This window comes from Lissotriton vulgaris, chromosome 5, assembly GCF_964263255.1.
Source record: "Lissotriton vulgaris chromosome 5, aLisVul1.2, whole genome shotgun sequence".
NCBI lineage: Eukaryota > Metazoa > Chordata > Amphibia > Caudata > Salamandridae > Lissotriton > Lissotriton vulgaris.
Window position 1 is genome coordinate 195,862,497 of NC_141693.1, and position 19,543 is coordinate 195,882,039.

The 19,543-nt window shown below is 45.5% G+C and overlaps 1 protein-coding gene across 1 annotated transcript in view; it reads left to right on the forward strand.

Annotated features, from left to right (window-relative positions):
- Nucleotides 1-19,543, forward strand: part of DPP7 (dipeptidyl peptidase 7) — a 1,540,287-nt gene that overhangs the window by 634,862 nt on the left and 885,882 nt on the right. The window contains exon 7 of the mRNA XM_086921148.1: nucleotides 11,080-11,140. Within this exon, the coding sequence (XP_086777274.1) occupies nucleotides 11,080-11,140 (61 nt within the window). The remainder of the gene's footprint in view (nucleotides 1-11,079; nucleotides 11,141-19,543) is intronic.

Genomic DNA, 19,543 nt, shown 5'->3' on the forward strand with positions numbered 1-19,543 from the left:
TTTCGCCCTGAATTCTAATCGAAAGTGCTGGACATACCCTTCAATGGGGAACATCTTTTTGGAAAACAGGTAGACGAAGAGCCACAGGGCATCAAAAAGAATACTGAAACTGCACGTTTCTTGGGCACGCTGCAACAAAGCTTTTTTCAGTCCTTTCGTGGAGGCAGAGATAGAGGTCAGTTTCAACAAAGACCATCTTACCAATCTTACAGATATCAGCCATATGGTTGACAAAGAGTTACAGATCACAATATGGTGGACAAATCAACAGCAACAATTTTGTGCCTCTAACATGTCATACAATCAGCAATCAGCTAGACACAAGCCTGCAGGACGAGGAAAATTGCAGGATTCCTCAAGACGTCAATGACGTTTTTCTTCTGCCAGCCACCTCATTTCGTTCCCAACATCTTCGGTCCCATCAGCTTTCTCCATTTCTGAATCCATGGCAAATCATCACGAAGGACAAATGGGTGTTGGACATCATCCAACATGGCTACACCTGAGAATTTGTCCACAAACCACCTCGAACTCCGCCTCCAAGAAAAATACATCATCATCATGTGTCCTTGTTAGGGCAAGACATTTCGACTCTACTAAAGAAAGGGGTGATAGAAAAAGTCAACACAAGGAGATGATGGACGGAGCGCTCAAACTTTTTAGACACTCACCCCCAGTCACAGATCTGGGTTGAATCCATCACCATTCTTTAGCTCACTTCGCCACCTCAGTTCAGACCCAGCTATCTGCAAATCAGTCTTGACCCTGTGCCTCATGGGAACAGTCCAGCCCTAACTGCCAAGCCAGATTTTCCCTGAACCGGAAACAAGCATCCTGGAACCGGTTTCTGGATAACACCCTTCATCTGCAAAGCTAACTTGAATCCAGAGGCAAAGTGAGCAAGGGACCCACGTCTGGGCATACCCTGCCAACTTAGAGTGAACAAAGCAAACACAAGGAGATGATAGACGAAGCACTGAAACTTTTCAGAAACTCCCCCCTCCCACCTCCTCCCCCAGTCACAGATCTGGGTTGAATACATCAGCATTCTTTAGCTCACTTTGCCTCCTCAGTTCAGACCCAGCTATATGCAAATCAGTCTTGACCCTGGGCCTCATGGGAACAGTCCAGCCCGAACTGCCAAGCCAGGTCTTCCCTGAACTGGAAACAAGCATCCTGGGGCCGGTTTCTGGGTAACACCCTTCATCAGCCAGGATAGCTTGAATCTGGTGTCAAAGTGAGCAAGGGACCCACGTCTGGGCATTCCCTGCGAACTTAGGGCGAACAAAGCAAACACAAGGAGATGATGGAAGGAGCGCTGAACCTTTTCAGACACTCACCCCCAGTCACAGATCTGAGTTGAATCCATCATCATTCTTTTGCTCACTTTGCCACCTCAGTTCAGAAAAAGTGCCATTCGGACAACGAGGGAAAGGCTTTTCCTCCAAGTTCTTAATAAAGAAAAAATGCGGGAAATGGAGGTGGGTCATGGACCTCAGGCAGCTAAACAAATACACCAAGAAGCAGTCGTTCAGAATGTTGTCCCTTCAAGAGATTCTCTTATTAATAAACAAGGGAGATTTTCTAGCGTCCCTCGATCTCTTGGACGCATACTTTCACATTCCCATTCATGCAAGCATCGCCAATTCCTAAGGTTCGAGGTGACTGGGGATCACTAGCAGTTCAAAGTTTTACCATTCGGCCTTCGCTCAGCTCCCAGTCTTCATGAAATATATTGATCCGGTATTTACCCATACCTGGACTAGTGGCTAGTAAAAGGTGCTACATTTCACTCTTCCGGAAAATCTATACAGGCTTGTCAGCGGCTCTTCGAGTCTCTGGGGTTACAACTCACCGTGGAGAAGTCACATTTGATTCCAAGCCAGAAATGTGTTTTTCTAGGGGCGCTTCTAAACACAAAGTCAAAGAAGGCGTATTCCCACTTCAGAACGGAAGCTCAAGCTAATGCGCTCAGCATCCCTTCTACGCACAAGAGAATCCACTTCTGTGAGAGTATTCAAGTCCTTACTGGGGATGCTGTCATTATGCATCCCATTGTCTGCTGCACATGAGTTCTCTCCAGGAGCAGTTAGACAAGCAGTGGGTGCAGGTGCACGGCTCATTCGGGGCCACCATCTATCTCTCAGACAATGAGATAGTCTCTGTCATGGTGGGAAAAATAAATCAATATCTCTTTAGGCCTCTCGTTCCGACCGGCACAGCCTCATTATATTATGACAAAGGATGCTTTAATGGACGGTTGGGGGGGGTGCATCTCCAGGAATCGCAAATTCACGGCAAATGGTCCCTTCAAGAAACACGTTCACACATCAATCTTTTGGAACCAAGGGCAGTTTTTCTGGGGCTGCAGGCATTTCTTCCCAGAATACAGGGATCCTCTGTTCTAGTGAGAACAGACAACACCACAACAATGTTCTATCTTGCCAAACAAGGGGGCACCAGGTCTCTCACATTATCAGAACAGGCCCAGGAAATTTGGAGGTGGCTAATTCATCACAACATAACATTGCAAATAGAGCATGTTCGGGCGTGAACATTGATTGGGCAGATTTTCTAAGCAGAACCAATTCCCAATGTCACGAATGGGAGTTAAGGATAGTCCAGCTGAGACGAGTCGTCAAATTGTGGGGTTCTCCAAAACTGTATCTTTTTGAGACAGAAAACAGGAAGTGCGAAAAGTTCACCAGCAGGTTTCCTCAGAGGAGAATGCTCTAAAGATGCAGTGGATGGGGACATTCACCTATTCGTTCCCACCATTTTCCCTCATCCCAAGAGTGTTGAACAAAATGAAGTAGGAACCATGCCATCTCATTCTCATAGCCCCGGCATGGCCGAGGGAGTTTTGGTACATGGAGCTTCTTCTGTGCTCGATATCTCCACACATTTTCTTTCCTCCACTGCCAACCCTACTCTCAATGAACAACGGCCAAATTGTTCATCCTCAAAGTGTCTACGTTCGTCAGCTTGGAACCTCACAACTATGAATTCACAGATTTAAATGTCACTCCGGATTGCAGGTCCACCCTACAGCGGGCCGGAGCTCCTTCCAATAATAGGTCTTATGCTGCAAAATGGAAGAGATTCTGCCATTGGTGCAAGGAGAAAGAATTGCATCCTTTGCTCTCAACTCTGGAACAGGTTTTGCCTTACTTACGTCACTTAGCTAAATCAAAATTGGCTCACTCCTCAAAGTACACTTGGTGGCAATTTCCAGGTTTCACAGAAAACCAGGTAAACTTTTTTTGTGGTCAACAAGAATTGTTAATGAGTTTATGAAAGATCTCTTCAGGGTTTTCCCATTCTTAAAGCGTCCTGCAGTTCCGTGGGCATTAAACACAGTACTAGCTTGTTAGACCTGGCACCATTGGCGTCGGTCTCCCTTCCATTGTTGCTGTTGTCGCATGTGTTTTTGCTGGTATTAGCTGCTTTGGGCACTGTGCCATTGCTATCCAATGCCACAGTGCAAGTGCTCCCTATTGTAAATTGATGTATTAATCAGTGGTTCCATGTTTGGCTATTTGGTTCACTTGTCAGTGTGCCAGGGCGTGTAATCCAAATGCTGCTGGTGGGCCTGCAGCACTGGTTGTGCCACCCACACAAGCAGCCTTGTAAAATGTGTCTAAGGTCAGCAATTGCAGAGCCTGCGTGCAGTCTGGTACTGTCATGCTGACTGGGCAAGTGCACCTACTTCCCAGTCCCTAAACCTTCCCTTTTCTTCATATCCGTCACCCCTATGGTAGGCCCAAGGGCAGGGTGCATTGTAAGTATAGGGTAGGACAAGCCCTGGTGTGTGTGGCATGTCCTAATAGTGAATTACAGCCCTTTTCGTTTTTCACTATTGCAAGGCTACTTGTTCTCCATAGGCCAGAATGGGCTGTTAGCGTGAATACATTTTAAAATCCACAGAACATGGTAGAAATTCGAGTTTAGTATGACTGAACGCAGAAAATTAAAATACATCTTTTAATAAAGTTTATTTTAATATTCTGTGTTTGTAAATACCACTTTTTGTAGAAAGTAGGTATTTGCTTGTCTAACCATTCAAACCTGCCTCTGCTAGTTTGTATTCCTATGTCTGGTTTTGTGAGTGACAGGGCTGGGGAATTCAAGGAGACAGGAGATCTGCATCTAGATGGGAGTGAGGAGTGCACCTGGACTCTGAATAGGGCTGTGCCTGCCCTCCACAATGCTGGCTCCACCCCCTGGGGAGCGGCTGATGTCTTTACCCTGCACACTGAAAGAAGAGAAGGAGTCCTGTAAACATAGTGCTCCAGGACTGTACTTGCCTTCCACAATGCTGGCTCCACCTCCTGCGGGGCGTCTGATGCGCTTTCCCTGCACTGTGAAAGGAAAGGAGAAGTCTGGTAAACAGAGTGCTTCAGAACTGGTTTGGACTGGGCAAACGCCCCTCTACCCTCAGAGAATAAAGGATTTCTGGGTATAAATATTGGGACCCAGATCCCATGAAATGAGATCACTTTGGACTACAAGAAGAAACCTTTACTGAGGAGAGAAACCTGAAGAAACTGAGGAGAGACTATTCCCAAGCTGAAGTGCTGCTTGGTGGATCGGCCTGCAGTGATTGCCTTAATGCCAAAGGAAGGAGAAAGGAACTTTGTGTACTATGCTTTCAACTTGTGAAGGATCTCCAAGGGCTTGGAAAAGTGCTTGCCTCCTGCTGAAGTCTCAGGGACAACAGACTTCACCCCCCAGCTCCCCATAGTTCTTTGGAAGTGCCGGCTGCTGTTTTGGACCTTCTGAGGGACTGCGTGTCGCAAGGAGCTGGAAGCACGACTTAACGAGAAGAAGCGTGTCGCTGTCGCTTTGCCTGCCGTCGCAACTCCGGAGAAAGGAGGGTGTCGCCGCTGGAACTGTCGCACTGCACCGCATCAGAGAGAAGCGTGCCGCAACAAAGACGAATGGTGTTGCCGTCGCTGCTGCCGTCGCAACTCCGAAGAAGGAGGGTGTCTCTGCTGTGGTTGTCGCACTGCACCGCATCAGGAGAAGAATTTTGCAACTAAGGAGCGTTTCGCCGTCGCTGCGTCTGCCGTCGCAACTCCGAAGCCGGAGGGTGTCGCTGCAGAAACTGTCGCATTGCACCAAGAGCACCTCGCATCCCCGAGAAGCGCGCCGCCGTCTGAGCTGGTGCCGTCGCATCTTGATTGTCGCCGCTGTAGTTGTCGCATCGAGCGGAAGCTTCACGCATCGCAGAGAAGAGCGATGCGTGAAGCTGTTGTCGTCGCATCGTAAGGGTTTTATCGCTGCAGTCCACGCATCGAACCGAGAGTTTCCCGCGTCCCCGAGAAGCGCGTCGCATCTGGAATATCTTCACCTCTTTATTTCTTTGCACCTAAGTTTGCCGCATTTCCCATCGCTGCGACATTGCTTGTTGTGGAAGCGCAACGCAACTTAAGGTACATTGACGCAGTGTCACATCTAAGAACTGAACTGAACTAAGTTTAAATTTACCATCTTAAAGTAATCATAGTGTGTATTTTTGTCGTTTATGGTCTTGTGGTAACTCTATATAAAGTCTACTTATTTTTTATATAAAACCTGTGTGGTGTCCATTTGTACCGTTGTCACTGGGTTACTGTATGTGGTCACAACTGCTTAACTTACAACGCCTCTGAAATAAGCCTGGACTGCTTGCACCACGCAACCTAGAGGGTGAGCAGGGGTTATTTTAGGTGTGTAATCCCATTGTCCTGACTAGAGGAGAGGGTCCCTACTTGTCACAAGTACCTACCTGTGCCAACTAGAGACCCCCAAATCTAACATAGCTCAATTGATGAAATTGCCTTTCTAGCCCGTACATAAGGCTGATTTAAAATATGTCTCTTGGAAAATGGCTCTCCTCTTTGCCGTCACATCGGCTAGAAGAATCAGTGAAATTCACGCTTTCACAAGTGCTGCGCCTTTCCTTCAATTCAGACAGATAAACTTTTATTGAGAACAAATCCTCAATTCATTCCTAAAGTTCCGACTTCATTTCACTTGAATGAACCAGTTCTGCTTACCACATACCCCTTCAACCGCTGCGGAAAGAGCATTGCACTCTTTGGATGTAAAGCGATGCATCAAGTTCTAAATGCATAGAATAAGGACTTTCAGAAAATCGCATCAGTTATTTGTGTGCTTTACTTCACCACGGAAGGGTCAAGCCCTTTCACGGAACAGTATTGCACGTTTGATTTCCTCTGCAATGGTTTTCCAGCCTTGTTTGCCTGTGTATCACTTCCACACATTTGTAGAGCAGCAACACGGGTCAACGTGCAGACATTCACTAAGCATTACTGCCTAGACTGGGCATGGAAAGCGGACGCTGCAGTGGGTCAAGCTGTCCTGAGACATCTGTTTGCTTAAGGTACAGTCTTTCATATCTATCAATTCCATTTGTTTTGTGAATTTGGTTTTTGCAGTTTATTTGCTATTTTACGATATACTTGCATTCATGATTCATATGTATTCGTATGTTTTCAATATGTCTCTTTTATTGCATTTGAAGGTCTTCGTCTAGTTGCAAGCTAATGGAATTACACTGCTAACTACTCTGATACAAGCATGTGAATCTATTAAAGATTCAATACTGGAGAAAAAACAAGTTACTTACCTTTACACTGTGGTTCTCCAGTATTGATATATTTCATAGATTGACATGCAGCCCTCCGTCCTTCCTGTCTAGTCTTTCCACGTCAAGTCAAGTCAGAGAATTTATATAGCGCACTACCTACCCAGAGGGTCTCAAGGCGCTTAGAAAGGGGAGGAGGATTACTTGTCAAATATCCATGTTTTAAGTTGCTTTCTGAATGCTAGGTGGTTCTGGGTGAGGCGAAGGTACGCGGGGAGTGAGTTCCATGTTTTAGCAGCCAGGTAAGAGAAGGATCTGCCTCCCATGGTGGTCTTGTTGATGCGAGGTACAGTGGCGAGGGCTTGGCTGGAAGAACGTAGTTGGTGGGGGGGGGGTGTAGAAGGACAGTCGTGAGTTGAGGCAGTCTGGTCCGATGTCGTAGAGTGATTTGTGTGCGTGGGTTAGCAGTCGGAAAGTGATTCTCTTATTGACGGGTAGCCAGTGGAGGTCTTTCAGGTGACCAGAGATGTGTTCGTTGCGCGGGATGTCTAATATGATTCTGGCTGAGGCGTTTTGGATTCGTCGGAGTTTCTTCTGGAGTTTAGCGGTAGTACCTGCGTAGAGGGTGTTTCCGTAGTCCAGTCGGCTCGTGACTAGAGCATGGGTGACTGTTTTCCTTGTTTCGGTGGGGATCCAGCGAAATGTTTTCCTGAGCATGCGAAGAATGTTGAAGCAGGATGAGGATACGGCGCTGACTTGTCTGTTCATTGAAAGTGAAGAATCCAGGATCACGCCTAGGTTCCGTGCGTGGTCTGTCGGGATGGGTGCTTTTCCAAGGGCTTCCGGCCACCAAGAGTCGTCCCATGCAGAGGGGGATGTACCTAATATGAGGACTTCTGTTTTGTCTGAGTTCAGTTTCAGACGGCTTTGTTTCATCCATTCGGCAACTTCTTTCATTCCTTCGTGTAGGTTAGTTTTGGCGGTGCTGGGGTCATTGGTGAGAGAAAGGATTAGTTGAGTGTCATCCGCGTAAGAGATGATGTTGAGGTTGTGTTGGCGGGCGATGGCCGCGAGGGGGCTCATGTATACGTTGAAGAGGGTGGGGCTGAGTGAGGATCCTTGTGGTACGCCACAGATGACTTCAGTGGCCTCGGACTTGAATGGTGGGAGGCGGACTCTCTGGGTTCTTCCGGTGAGGAACGAGGGGATCCATTCAAGTGCTATTCCTTGTATTCCAATGTTATTGAGGCGTTGTAACAGGGTGCTGTGACAGACTGTGTCGAATGCTGCAGAGAGGTCGAGGAGGATGAGGGCGACTGTGTCTCCATTGTCCAGTAGAGTTCAAATGTCGTCTGTTGCTGCGATGAGGGCGGTCTCAGTGCTGTGTTTTGCTCGGAAGCCAGATTGTGAGGAGTCGAGGGATTTGTTGGCTTCGAGGAAAGCGGCGAGCTGGTTGTTGACGGCTTTCTCGATGACTTTGGCCGGGAAAGGAAGGAGCGAAATGGGGCGGTAATTTTTGAGTTCGGTGGGGTCCGCTGTGGGTTTTTTCAGAAGGGCGGTGAGTTCAGCGTGTTTCCAGTCTTCCGGGAAGGTGGCGGAGTTGAAGGAGCAGTTGATGACGTCTCGGAGGTTCGGTGCTATGACGGAGTCTGCTTTGTTGAAGATGTGGTGAGGACATGGATCTGTGGGGGATCCTGAGTGGATGGAGTTCATCAGGCGGATGGTGTCCTCAGTGGAGATTGGGTTCCAGTTGTTAAGGGTGTTCACGGGGGAGAGTGTTCAGCAGATGGTTGGGTGGGTTGGTCTTCGGGTTGGTTGTCGAAGCTGTTGTGGATGTCTGCAATCTTGTTGTGGAAAAATTAGGTTAGGGAGTCGCAGAGGGCTTGGGAGGGGGTGATGTCGTTGGAGTTGGCCGAGGGGTTGGAAAATTCCTTGACGATGTTGAAAAGTTCCTTGCTGTTGTGGGCGTTGTTGTCAAGTCGATCCTTGAATGCTGTTTTCTTGGCCTTTCGGATTAGTTGGTGGTGAGTGCGGGTGGCGTTTTTGAAGGCGTCCTTGGTGCTAGAGGTTGGGTCTTTTTTCCAGGCCTTTTCAAGGGAGCGGCAGAGTTTCTTGGACTTCTTAAGATCATCGTTGAACCATGAGGCCTTCTTGCTGCCAGGTTCGCTTTGACGTTTTTTCAGTGGTGCTAAGGTGTCGGCGGTGTTGGATAACCATAGGGTGAGGTTGGCGGCGGCTTGGTTTGGGTTAGAAGAGTGGGCTGGGGTGTTTTGAAGGAGCGATGCGGAGATCTGGTCGGTGATGATTTTGTTCCAGTTTCTTTGCAGAGTTGGTTGGAGGGGGTTGGTGGGTTTTGGCTTGTTGTAGGTGAAGTGAACGCAGCAGTGGTCAGTCCAGAGGAGGTCCATAGTGTGGCTGAAGGAGACATGATTGCTGGAGGTGAAGATGGGGTCAAGTGTGTGACCTGCGATGTGGGTGGGGGAAGTGACTAGTTGTTTAAGTCCGAGGTTGGCGAGGTTGTCCAAGAGGGTGGAGGTGTTGCGGTCGTTGATCTTTTCAAGGTGAAAGTTGAGGTCTCCCAGAAGGATGTAGTCTTTGGAGGGGAGCGCGTGTGGAGTGATGAAGTCCGTGATGTCCTCACTGAATTTTGCGCGGGGTCCTGGTGGTCTGTAGAGGAGGGTGCCTCTGAGTGTGGTCTTGGGGTCGATGTGTATTTGGAAGTGAAGGTGTTCGGAGTTGGCGAGGTTGGCGTCAGAGCTGGTTGAGATGCGGATAGATTTCTTATGTACGATAGCGATTCCTCCTCCTGTGTGGCCGGTACGGTCCTTGCGTGTGATCTTATAGTCTTCAGGGATGGCAATGGTGATGTCTGGGGCGGAGGAAGCGTTCATCCATGTTTCTGTTAGGAAGGCGACGTCTGGAGAGATGGTGTCTAGAAGATTCCATAGGTCAATGGCGTGTCTGTGGACCGAGCAGGTGTTGAGAAGGATGCATTGTAGGTGGTTGGGGTCGTGAATCTGTGGTGTGGTCGTATCGGAGATGCAGTTGGTGCCGCTGAATTTGCAGGAGTAGCAGGAGAAAGGTCCATGGGTGTGTCCAGGAGCGGCTTGGACGCAGTTGGGTGCGCGACCGGGGTTAAGGGCTAGGAGGGTGGCGGCATCGTAGGTGATGCGGGAGGGCTGGGCAGTGCGAGGGGCAGGGGGTCTGGCGCTGGGCGCGGTCCAGGCGCGGACGGGCGTAGACGGGCTTACCTTTGGCGCAGATTCGGCGCGGATTGGGCGCGGACGCTGCGCGTGAACGCTGCGCGCGGGAACTCCTGTCATATATGGATGGTGGAGGGGGAGGGGCGAGGGCGTCTCAGCTGGGAGGCGGGGCGGGCTTACGAGGACAATAACAAGAAACAGTAAGCAAAATGGCACTTCTGATCTCATGTTACTTCTTTACCTTGTTGTGCGCAAAATCTGAGGTCTGATGTCTCTGACTGGGGAGTTGAGGTCTAGGGCTGGTGTCTGATTGGTCGAAATTTGGACCTAAATAAAGATGCTGACGAATGTCAAAGTTTTTCTTTCCTTTTGGTGGTTTCTATGTACTTCTATGGTACTTTTTTTCTAACTACCACAATACTCCTACCATGACGACAGGGAAGATACAAGCATGTGAAACTATGAAAGATATCAATACTGGAGAACCACAGTGTACAGGTAAGTAACTTGTTCTTTCCTAATCATGCGGATGGAAAACAAGGAAGTGACTAAAGGGTTCATAATCATAAGCATGTTGTGCTGACCGGCTTGGTAATGAAATAGCTAAAGAAGTGGTTTGTGGTCTTGCCTCTGGGAGTGAATGGATATCCATATACTGATGATGGGAAAGATGTCTCTTACTAAAGACTATAATTTGCCCAACTCTGTTCCAGATAGGACAGAACCCTTTCAGCCATGTCAAATAATTCATATTCATAATCCCGCCATCATTTATGGACAATAGTAAACCATTTCCCTTTTTTGTGCATAGATTATTCTTTATTTATGACTGCTGTTTATTGAAACATCACAATCATACAAAGTACAATCTGTAGACCGGGGCAAAGTGGTTACCATTGTCTACAGATTGCTCCTTCAGTTTAAATATTAATAATGTTTGTGACAAAAAGGTATCCTTCCTGTCTGGATTATTTGATAGGAATATTATAGTATTTCCAGAAGTGACCCACGTGCCTCTTCCCCTACTGCTGTAGTGGCGTTCCTCTTGAGTTTGTGATAATGGGAAATACCGAGGACATAAATTCAAAATACTTGTATAAGGTAAGAAGTTGGGAATTGCGAATTTTAGGCAAGCATTTTGAGTCTGCTCAGTTTAATACATTCTTTTTACTGTAGCAGACAATTTGTTCCTGCTTTAAGTCGTAGTACAACAATCTTTTAGGACATTTTAGGTATTTCCCTTCTTCAGTACATGTGGTTAAGAGATATCTTTTTTTCTTTTAGGTTGCATGCGATGCCGTTCAACATAATTCCGACCCTATTCTAGGTTTGCACGATCTTGTTGGTAAGTGGAACTTTACAAATTTTTGCTGTTGTTACCGAGTAGTATTTATTAACAGTTAACTGCTAAATATTTAAGTGAAGTGCATTATTCTTCATGATCTGGTATATATTTCCACAGATTTAGGAGTAATATTTAATATGATCTGGGCTACGTTTTTAACGTCTTTCACACTTTGCCTTGCAATAAGTATTATGTTTTCCAAAAGCATTATCCAGTTCGTTTGTCTAAACAGCAATAACATTATTTTAACAATTCACAACCTAGGTAGCAATCTAATCTAAAAATTTAGAATGTAAATGGTCACGCCTTTAATAAATAACCTGTACACATATCTTCCATTATAACTGAATTCTACTCAGGCTTTTATTTACTTGACAAAATAAAAGCGAGAGAAGGATTCCCAAAAGGTGAAGTTGATTAATTCATCATGCTCCTTGCTATAAAATCTGAAAAGCTCAAGACCTTGGATTGCAGCTTTCCACAGGTCCAGAGTTTCTTCCGTTTTCTTGTTCCTGTCGTATGCATGTTTGGGAAAGCGATTAAAACTGTTGTTTTTTTCTTTCCCTCACTTGCTCTTTGCATAGTTCTGACCAGTTTTGTCATACCATTAGGGTTAGTGAAGGTTACACAATCCAGGTATGTAGAAATTATGAAGGCTAAATCTTCCATGGTTAGATGCAGTTTTCTTCCAGAGTAACACAGCAACTAGAAAGCTGAAGGACATGACACCCCCTCTTCCCCAACCCAATACGTATTAACATAGAGTGGTCACTTTGTCATAAATTTGGCAATTGTGATGCTCACAAACAGCAGGCAGATAAATTACCCCTAGGTATTGCCAGATCATGTCTATGGAAATGGGAAAACATAGAACAACTACATGTACACCTAGAACTTAACCTTTATATTCAACCATCAGACACGCCAGCTCTATCACAAGTACTCCATAGATGCTCCAACCAAAACATTTAACTCCCTGGCACCCATCGCAGATTCCCCCAAGAATGTGAGAGACAAAAAAGGAAATGGTTCAATAATGTCAACGAATAATGCAGAAAAGAAATCTCAAATGAATTTGTAGGAAACAACCCAAAGCATGAAATCAATTAAAATACACAATACGACTAAGATTCTACTTTCCCCCTAGGAGCAACACCAGAGAAAGCATACTATTCAAACAATATCATCAGTGCAAGCTGACTGGGAAAATAACTATTCATGCTTATCTTCTAGCCTATGCCATAACCTACCAGATCCTCCCATGAGCTATATGACATAACAGTCATGTAGTTTTTGAAGCAAAACAATCGTAGCACTTGCAGTCAACGCGTTCATATCTCTCTATCTCTTCCCCCCCTTCTTCCTCGGAGCACCTGCTTAATCCTCCTCTGCAGACAGTTGATGGCCACCACATATTTTCAACCCACCAACTTCATCAGCTAATCAAACTTAGCAAGAACATGGGTTCAGTTACATATCCCTGTTCAAAGCGAATCTTTAAATAATATATCCCTGTTCAAAGCGAATCTTTAAATAAGTCCTGTCTATTCAAACCACAGCCACCGTTTAAACACCCAATTTTGAAAGCCTCATTTGAATATGGTGTAGCCCCGTTGAAATCAAGTATGCCTTCATAAAACCACTTCTGTTAATCAACTTTGTGGACCCTAAAAACCAATACAACCACACGGATTAGTAGTGCAATGTTTAAACTTCTTAAAGTGGCACAACCATCTAGATCACTTTAGACCTTTTGACTCTGTTAGCCTTAACACCCTAATGAAAAAAATGAAGGTGTCATTCACTATTTGGCAGAGCAAGATCTCCTATAAACATGGCTTCCCCTTACTCTGATTTATGAGACTCACAGTTTTGCTTTGGGGGTGTTAGGACTCAGAAGCTGCTCCTTCTCTCTCACCTTATTGCCCAAGGAGGCTAATATAGCAAAGTACAAGGTCACAGTGGGATAGGGGATTGGTAAAAAGACATGCTGTGTGGTGCCCATATATGGACCTGGTATGGATTCTTCTCTTACCCTTTGGTTTAACTATTGCCAATTCTACTAGAAGTAAACAAAGGGATCTTTACAAAGTAACCCTATGGAATGAGCTACCTTCAAGATATTAGAATCCAACTGAGCTTTTAGAAGTGGGCAACACTCTGCAGCTACAAAGAGCAGCGTTCCCCAGATGTCACAATTCATTGAAGAGAATGACATACTTTCAGAATTCCAAACGGGTTTCCGGCAGGGAAGAGGCACAGAATCTGCCCTCCTTGCCGTCTGGGATGACCTGAAGAACACAGTAGATGGCATTGGGGTTCCTGCGCATCTCCTCTTGGACCTCTCAGCTGCCTTTGACACGATTGACCATGACACATGAAACAAAGACTCCATGAATGGGACTGCTCTAGACTGGATAGCGTCCTACCTTCGAAACAGAACTGTCATCCATACCCCACCTTTCTTATCCAAACCATACTCCACAAAAGCAGGGGACCCTCAAGGTTCTATCATCTCACCCATGCTACTCAACATCTACATGAAGTCATTACCTGTACTGGTCAATCAGTTTCACTTCACATGCTATAACTATGCAGATGACACACAAATTCGCCTTCAACTGGAATGCCCCAAAGATATTGGGAACTCCCCAATTTTCAGATGTCTCAGAGCCGTGGATCAGTGGATGCCTTGGAGCCAAAACAGAAATACTCATGTGCGGCGATTGGAAACATTATAACCAGCTAGCCGCCTGGCCTGATGAACTGGGATCACCACCTAAAGTATCGAAGGAAGGAAGAAACCTCGGAATGATCATTGACTCAGAGTTGTTGATAAATGCCCAAGTGGACAAACTAGCTAAATCAAGCATTGTTACTATAAAACTGCTGCGAATTTTTTTTGCCTCATTTGGGATTTCCACACAAGTTCCAACCTACCATCTCCCTTGTTCTGTCCAAACTCGATTACGCCAATAGCCTCTACCATGGATCACCTTTAGCGACCATGAAAAGACTACAATGGATTAAGAACTCGGCTGCCAGACTACTCTTGCTATGATCCCCAGAATAACCCTTTCTAGATTTGCCCTTACTCTACCCCTCCTTGCATCATCTGACACCTCTTTTACTATACCGCTCCCCAAAACAAACCTTTCTAAACTCTTCCCTCTGACTCTTCCCCCTCCACAACCCCTTTTTACTCATCCAAAAGCCTCCTCCTACTGCTAAGACCTCCGAAAAATAATACAATCTAAATCCTTCGCTCTCCTATCCCTCCACTATCCGTTTCAATCAGAATAACAGACTAACATGTTCACTTCTCAAATTTCGTATTCCACTATACTAATTCACCACTAATCCTTTGTGGGTCCCAGAGTAGAATGCTATTTTCCAAAAAAAGTGCTTCAACTCCTCATCAGAGGTAAGCAAGCATTATATAAATGCAAACCTTTTTCCCTTTTCTATACCTTCGCTACCGTGCTCTATTCAACTGAATAACACATCCACCACTCAAACTATTTTCATATTTCACTATACTAATTTTCAACACTAATCCTTTATGGGTTCCGGAGTAGTGTGCTACTCGCCAATAAAGCACTTCAACACCCCAGCAGGGTTACAAGCGCTATGTAAATGCAAATCTTTTCCACCTCTCCCCAACTCTTCTCAATCCAAATTACTGATTGACATATCCACCACTCAAATTACTTCACATTTCACTAAACAGATTTTCAACACTAATCCTTTTATAGGTTCAGGAGTAGCGTGCTACTAGCCAGAAAAGCGCTTCAACATCCCTTCAGTGGTAACGAGTGCTATATGAATGGAAACCTTTCTCCCCCTCTCTCCCTCTGCTATCCCTCTCACTCCAAATAATTGACTAATATCCACCACTCAAATTACTTTCATAATTCACCATACTAATTCACCACTAATCCTTTAGGGGTTTCCGGAGTAGCGTGCTACTGCCCAAAAAAAAGGATGCTTCAACACCCCATCAGGGGTAACAAGCGCTATATAAATACAAACCCTTTTTCCTCTTCTATCCTTCTGCATGCAAATAACTGACTCACCTAGCCACAACTTTAATTACTTTCATATTTCACTATACTAATCCTTTATGGTCCCGGTGTAGCGTGCTTCTCGGCGAAAAATCGCTTTGGCACCTTGTCTGGGGTAGTAAGCGATATATAAATGCAATTACAATACAATACATGCAATTTTTGCATATTACATTATTATCCTGTAACATATACCAATATATTATAGAAGCATTGCTATAGTATCTGTGTAGAATGCATACATTATCTATATATCTGTATGTTTCGCAAACTACAGGATAGTGAAAAGAACATTAAAAGCAGCGTGCAGCATGGATGTATATAGACACAAACAGAATCATAGTTTATAGTCTTTCAAGAGAAAAGGGGTTTTCATGACACACCCCAGTGCAGTTCAACTCAACAAGAATATTTCAAATAGTGTTTAAAAACTCAAAACTGCCTTTGTAGAAATGCCCACATTCTTTTAGCTACTGGTGAAAAACTTCGACATTTACAAAGAGTCCTTGAGCCCTGGATTGAAGAACGTGGGAGTCACCGCTCCAGCAGAGATAATAGAAGCAACTTTCAGTCCATGTGAGAAAGTGGCAGACAGAAAACAACTATTATGAAGCAAGGATCTTCATCGTAAATGTCTTTAAAATGGGCACAATTAACCACTTGACTTTTCTTCTCATGTGGGATGCAAAACCTTGCATGGAGTTGACCATCATCTTGGACTGGGAAAATACACAAGAATACTTTACATCCCCCAGCTTGGTTCGAAACATAGGATGTTGCAGTTGCTGCATTTGATTTCGGAAAGATTAATTGCAGGAATACATACTAAATGGAAATATTCTGGGAAGGCATGGTGTCACCTGGTGAACTCACAGGGAGAAGAAGAAAACGATAACTGTGACCTCTTACCCCCTTTTATTTCTCCCATATTTTATTTTCAGTCACCCTGGGAGAACGAACCAGAAACCAGTTGTGGTTCCTTTAAGGATCTCAGTTCGCCGGAAGCCAGCCCAACCCACTTGACCAAATCACCTGAGCTCTCCTCCAATGGGAACACAACAGAGACAGACTTTTTAAGAGAGAACCCAGACGCCGGAAAAAAAGACGTACACCAGGAGTGTACAGGAGTGGAATACCCACAAGCCGGGCATTCCGAGACGAGAAGGAATCCACACGGAGGCAGGCGGCGCTCCTGAAAGAGGGACCGGGTCGGCATTGTCCACGGAAAGAAGAGAGAGGGAGCCGGACCCTATCCGGTACCAAACGTCAACCCGCCACGCTCCGGGAAGAGCTTGGCTGTCAGAGGTACGCTCTCGGGTACAGGGGTGGCTCTCTAGAGGAGACAGGAACAGGAGGGAATTAACCGCGGGGGCTAAAGAGGCATAGGGCTCCTATTGAACTTTCTAGCGTTATAGCAGTGCAACGCTAGCGATAACATGGTGGCGGTGCAGTGATTCCTCCCTCACTCCTCTCCCTATAAGCAGTCGGTCCACATAGGACACAAGCATTTACAATTTTCTTCTATTTGTGTCTCTTATCCCTCCCCTCATCCACACCTATGGGATTCCTTCCGACGGGATGGTGAAGAAAACCACTCAGGAAGAGCTCCTTTGAAGACGAGAAAGGACTAAACCCTAAGACTTTTTTTTTTATTGCTATATTCTGTCTGACATTAAACAAAGAAAATATTCACCGTCTGACATTGAAAAATAAATATTCACCAGCTAGGACAGCGTTTCCTCATCTGTTATTGCCCATTCTAGCACTTGGTGTCAGAAGTGGGATTTGGTCCATTGTCAGACAAAATGGAAGCCCTTATTCAACAACTTAGCCGTGGTCAGGAAAAATTAGAGTAGGCAGTCGAGAGACAAATTACGTCAGCCCAAGCCGATAGGGAACTCTTCAGTACTTCTATAAATCAACATTCTGAGAGCCTCCAGAAACTATCAGAAGAACAGGGACATCATCCAGTAACAACACCTGCTCGACAAGGTACTCAGTCTGCTTTCCCTGCTATTGCTTTACAAAAATATACCTCCGGGGAAGACCCAGATACTTTCCTTACCAACTTTGAACGTGTTGCCAGAGCTTCCGGCTGGCCTGAACAAAAATGGCCCTACATTCTAGCTCCTTTATTAGCTGGTGAAGCACAAGCAGCCTACCAGGTAGCCAATTCCACGGGCAATACCTCGTATAAAGAGATAAAGGAGACCATACTAGATCACCTAGGTATGGATGCGGAAGCATATAGGATACGCTTCCGAAAGGAAAAAGGAAACCCAGGGGATACCCCCAAAATATTGTTTTACAAATTGTAAACAGCCGCAGATAAATGGCTACAGCCACAGATCCATACTAAGGAAGAGATCATGTCGCTAATATATCTAGAGCATTTTTTGGAAGTCCTCCTCTATCCCACACACAGGTGGCTTAAACAACACAACCACCTCACAGTTGATCGAGCACTGGAGATCGCCACCAATTATTCCAGGGCCCAACCAAGATCATCCCTGTGGGAAGGAGAGAGAAACTTCCGCTCAATTACAGGAACAGACAAGAATGATCCCAAACCCCTACCAGAACCCACAAAAACACGCCCTCTTAAACATGATCCCGCCATGAATATAGGACATCAATGCTTTGATTACGGGACCTGGGGACACATAGCCAGATTTTGCCCGCAGAAGAAAACTACAGAAGAACCAATGGACGTCCGTTATCTTCCACGGCATGTCTTGTATAGCGAAGAAATGGGCACCTGCTTCTATGTAAGTCTAGTCATAGATGGGATTTGTGTAAAGACTCTTCTTGACTCTGGTTTTAGGCAGTCGGTCATTCAGAAAGCCCTGATTGGACCAGAGAACATCATTAGACATCAATAAGTGCCCATCCGCTGTGTACATGGCGATGTCAATTCGTATCCCATGACTCGTGTGTCGGTGAGACTACCAAACGGGAAGAACGTGCAGGTCAAAGTAGGGGTATTACCTAATCTCCCAGAGAAACTCACCCTAGGGACTGATAACCCAGAGTTTATACGACTTCTCCAAAGTAAGGTAAAGAGTATCATGGATACATCCCCAATCCTACTCTCCCAAGCGCCTTGGCAAAATGAGAAGAACTTCAGATACGCTTAAAAGAACGACCCCACACTTAAAATAGCGTGGCAACCGGCATCTTCCTCCCCTGATACCTACCACTCATTCCTGGTTGAAATTGACCTTCTTTATAGAAAAGCAGACCCTTCCGCTTCTAAACAGCGGCTTGTTCCTCCGGGGTTCCGAAATCGGGTAATGTTTTTTGCACACAGTCATTTAGTGGGCGGCCATACTGGGGCACAAAAAACTAGCCAAAACATCCTTGATCACTTCTACTGGCCTGGCGTGTATGCCAACATTACTAAGTATTGTGAGGAATGTGAAGTTTGCCAAAAATAGAATCTCTATCGTACCCCTCAAATCCCCCTACAAACCCTTCCAATTAGTGGGAAACCCTTTGAACGTGTGGGAATGGACCTTATTGGACCACTACTTAATTCCAGAAAAGGGAATCGATACGCTTTCGTGGTCATTGATTATGCCACCAGATACACCGAAGCTTTCCCATTGAGAACCCCAAATACTACCACTATATGTGAGAAGCTATTAGAACTGTTTTCTCATGTGGGTTTCCCTCGAGAATTCCTTACTGATCAAGGCACCCCTTTTGTTTCTCGCCTGATGGTCAAGTCTGTAAAACCCTAGACATCACCCAGATTCTGACCTCTGTGTACCATCCCCAAACAGACGCATTATTGCCCTTAGTCCTTTTTGTCATACGCTGTCAAAACAAAAGCAGTTTGGGCTGTTCGGCTTTTGAACTTCTATATGGACGAAAACCGCGCACACTTCTAGAAATGACCAAGTTAGCCTGGGAAGAAGAAAAACCTGAAGAGAGCCAAAACCTTCTGGAATATTCCCAGGGGTTATGTTCCCGCCTACAGAAGCTGCGTGAGTTTGCCCATACTAATCTCGAAAAAGCCCAGAGACACCAACAGGTGACTTATGATAAAGGAAGGAAATGGGGCCAGTTACAAATACACAACTGGGTACTGGTTCTTATGCCCTCTTCCCTTCCGAAGTCCCGAGCCGAGTGGAAAGGACCCTACGAGATAATATCGGTCTAACCACCTACCGCTTACGCCTCAGTAGATAGAAGACACAAATCTTTCATATCAATCTGTTAAAAAAAATGGTTAGGTCCCCCTCCTAAAGACAATTTGGTATTAGCCCAGGAACTGGGTAAGAATTCCTCCACTCTACACCTATTGGATATAAATAATACCCTCCTGGATCGACAA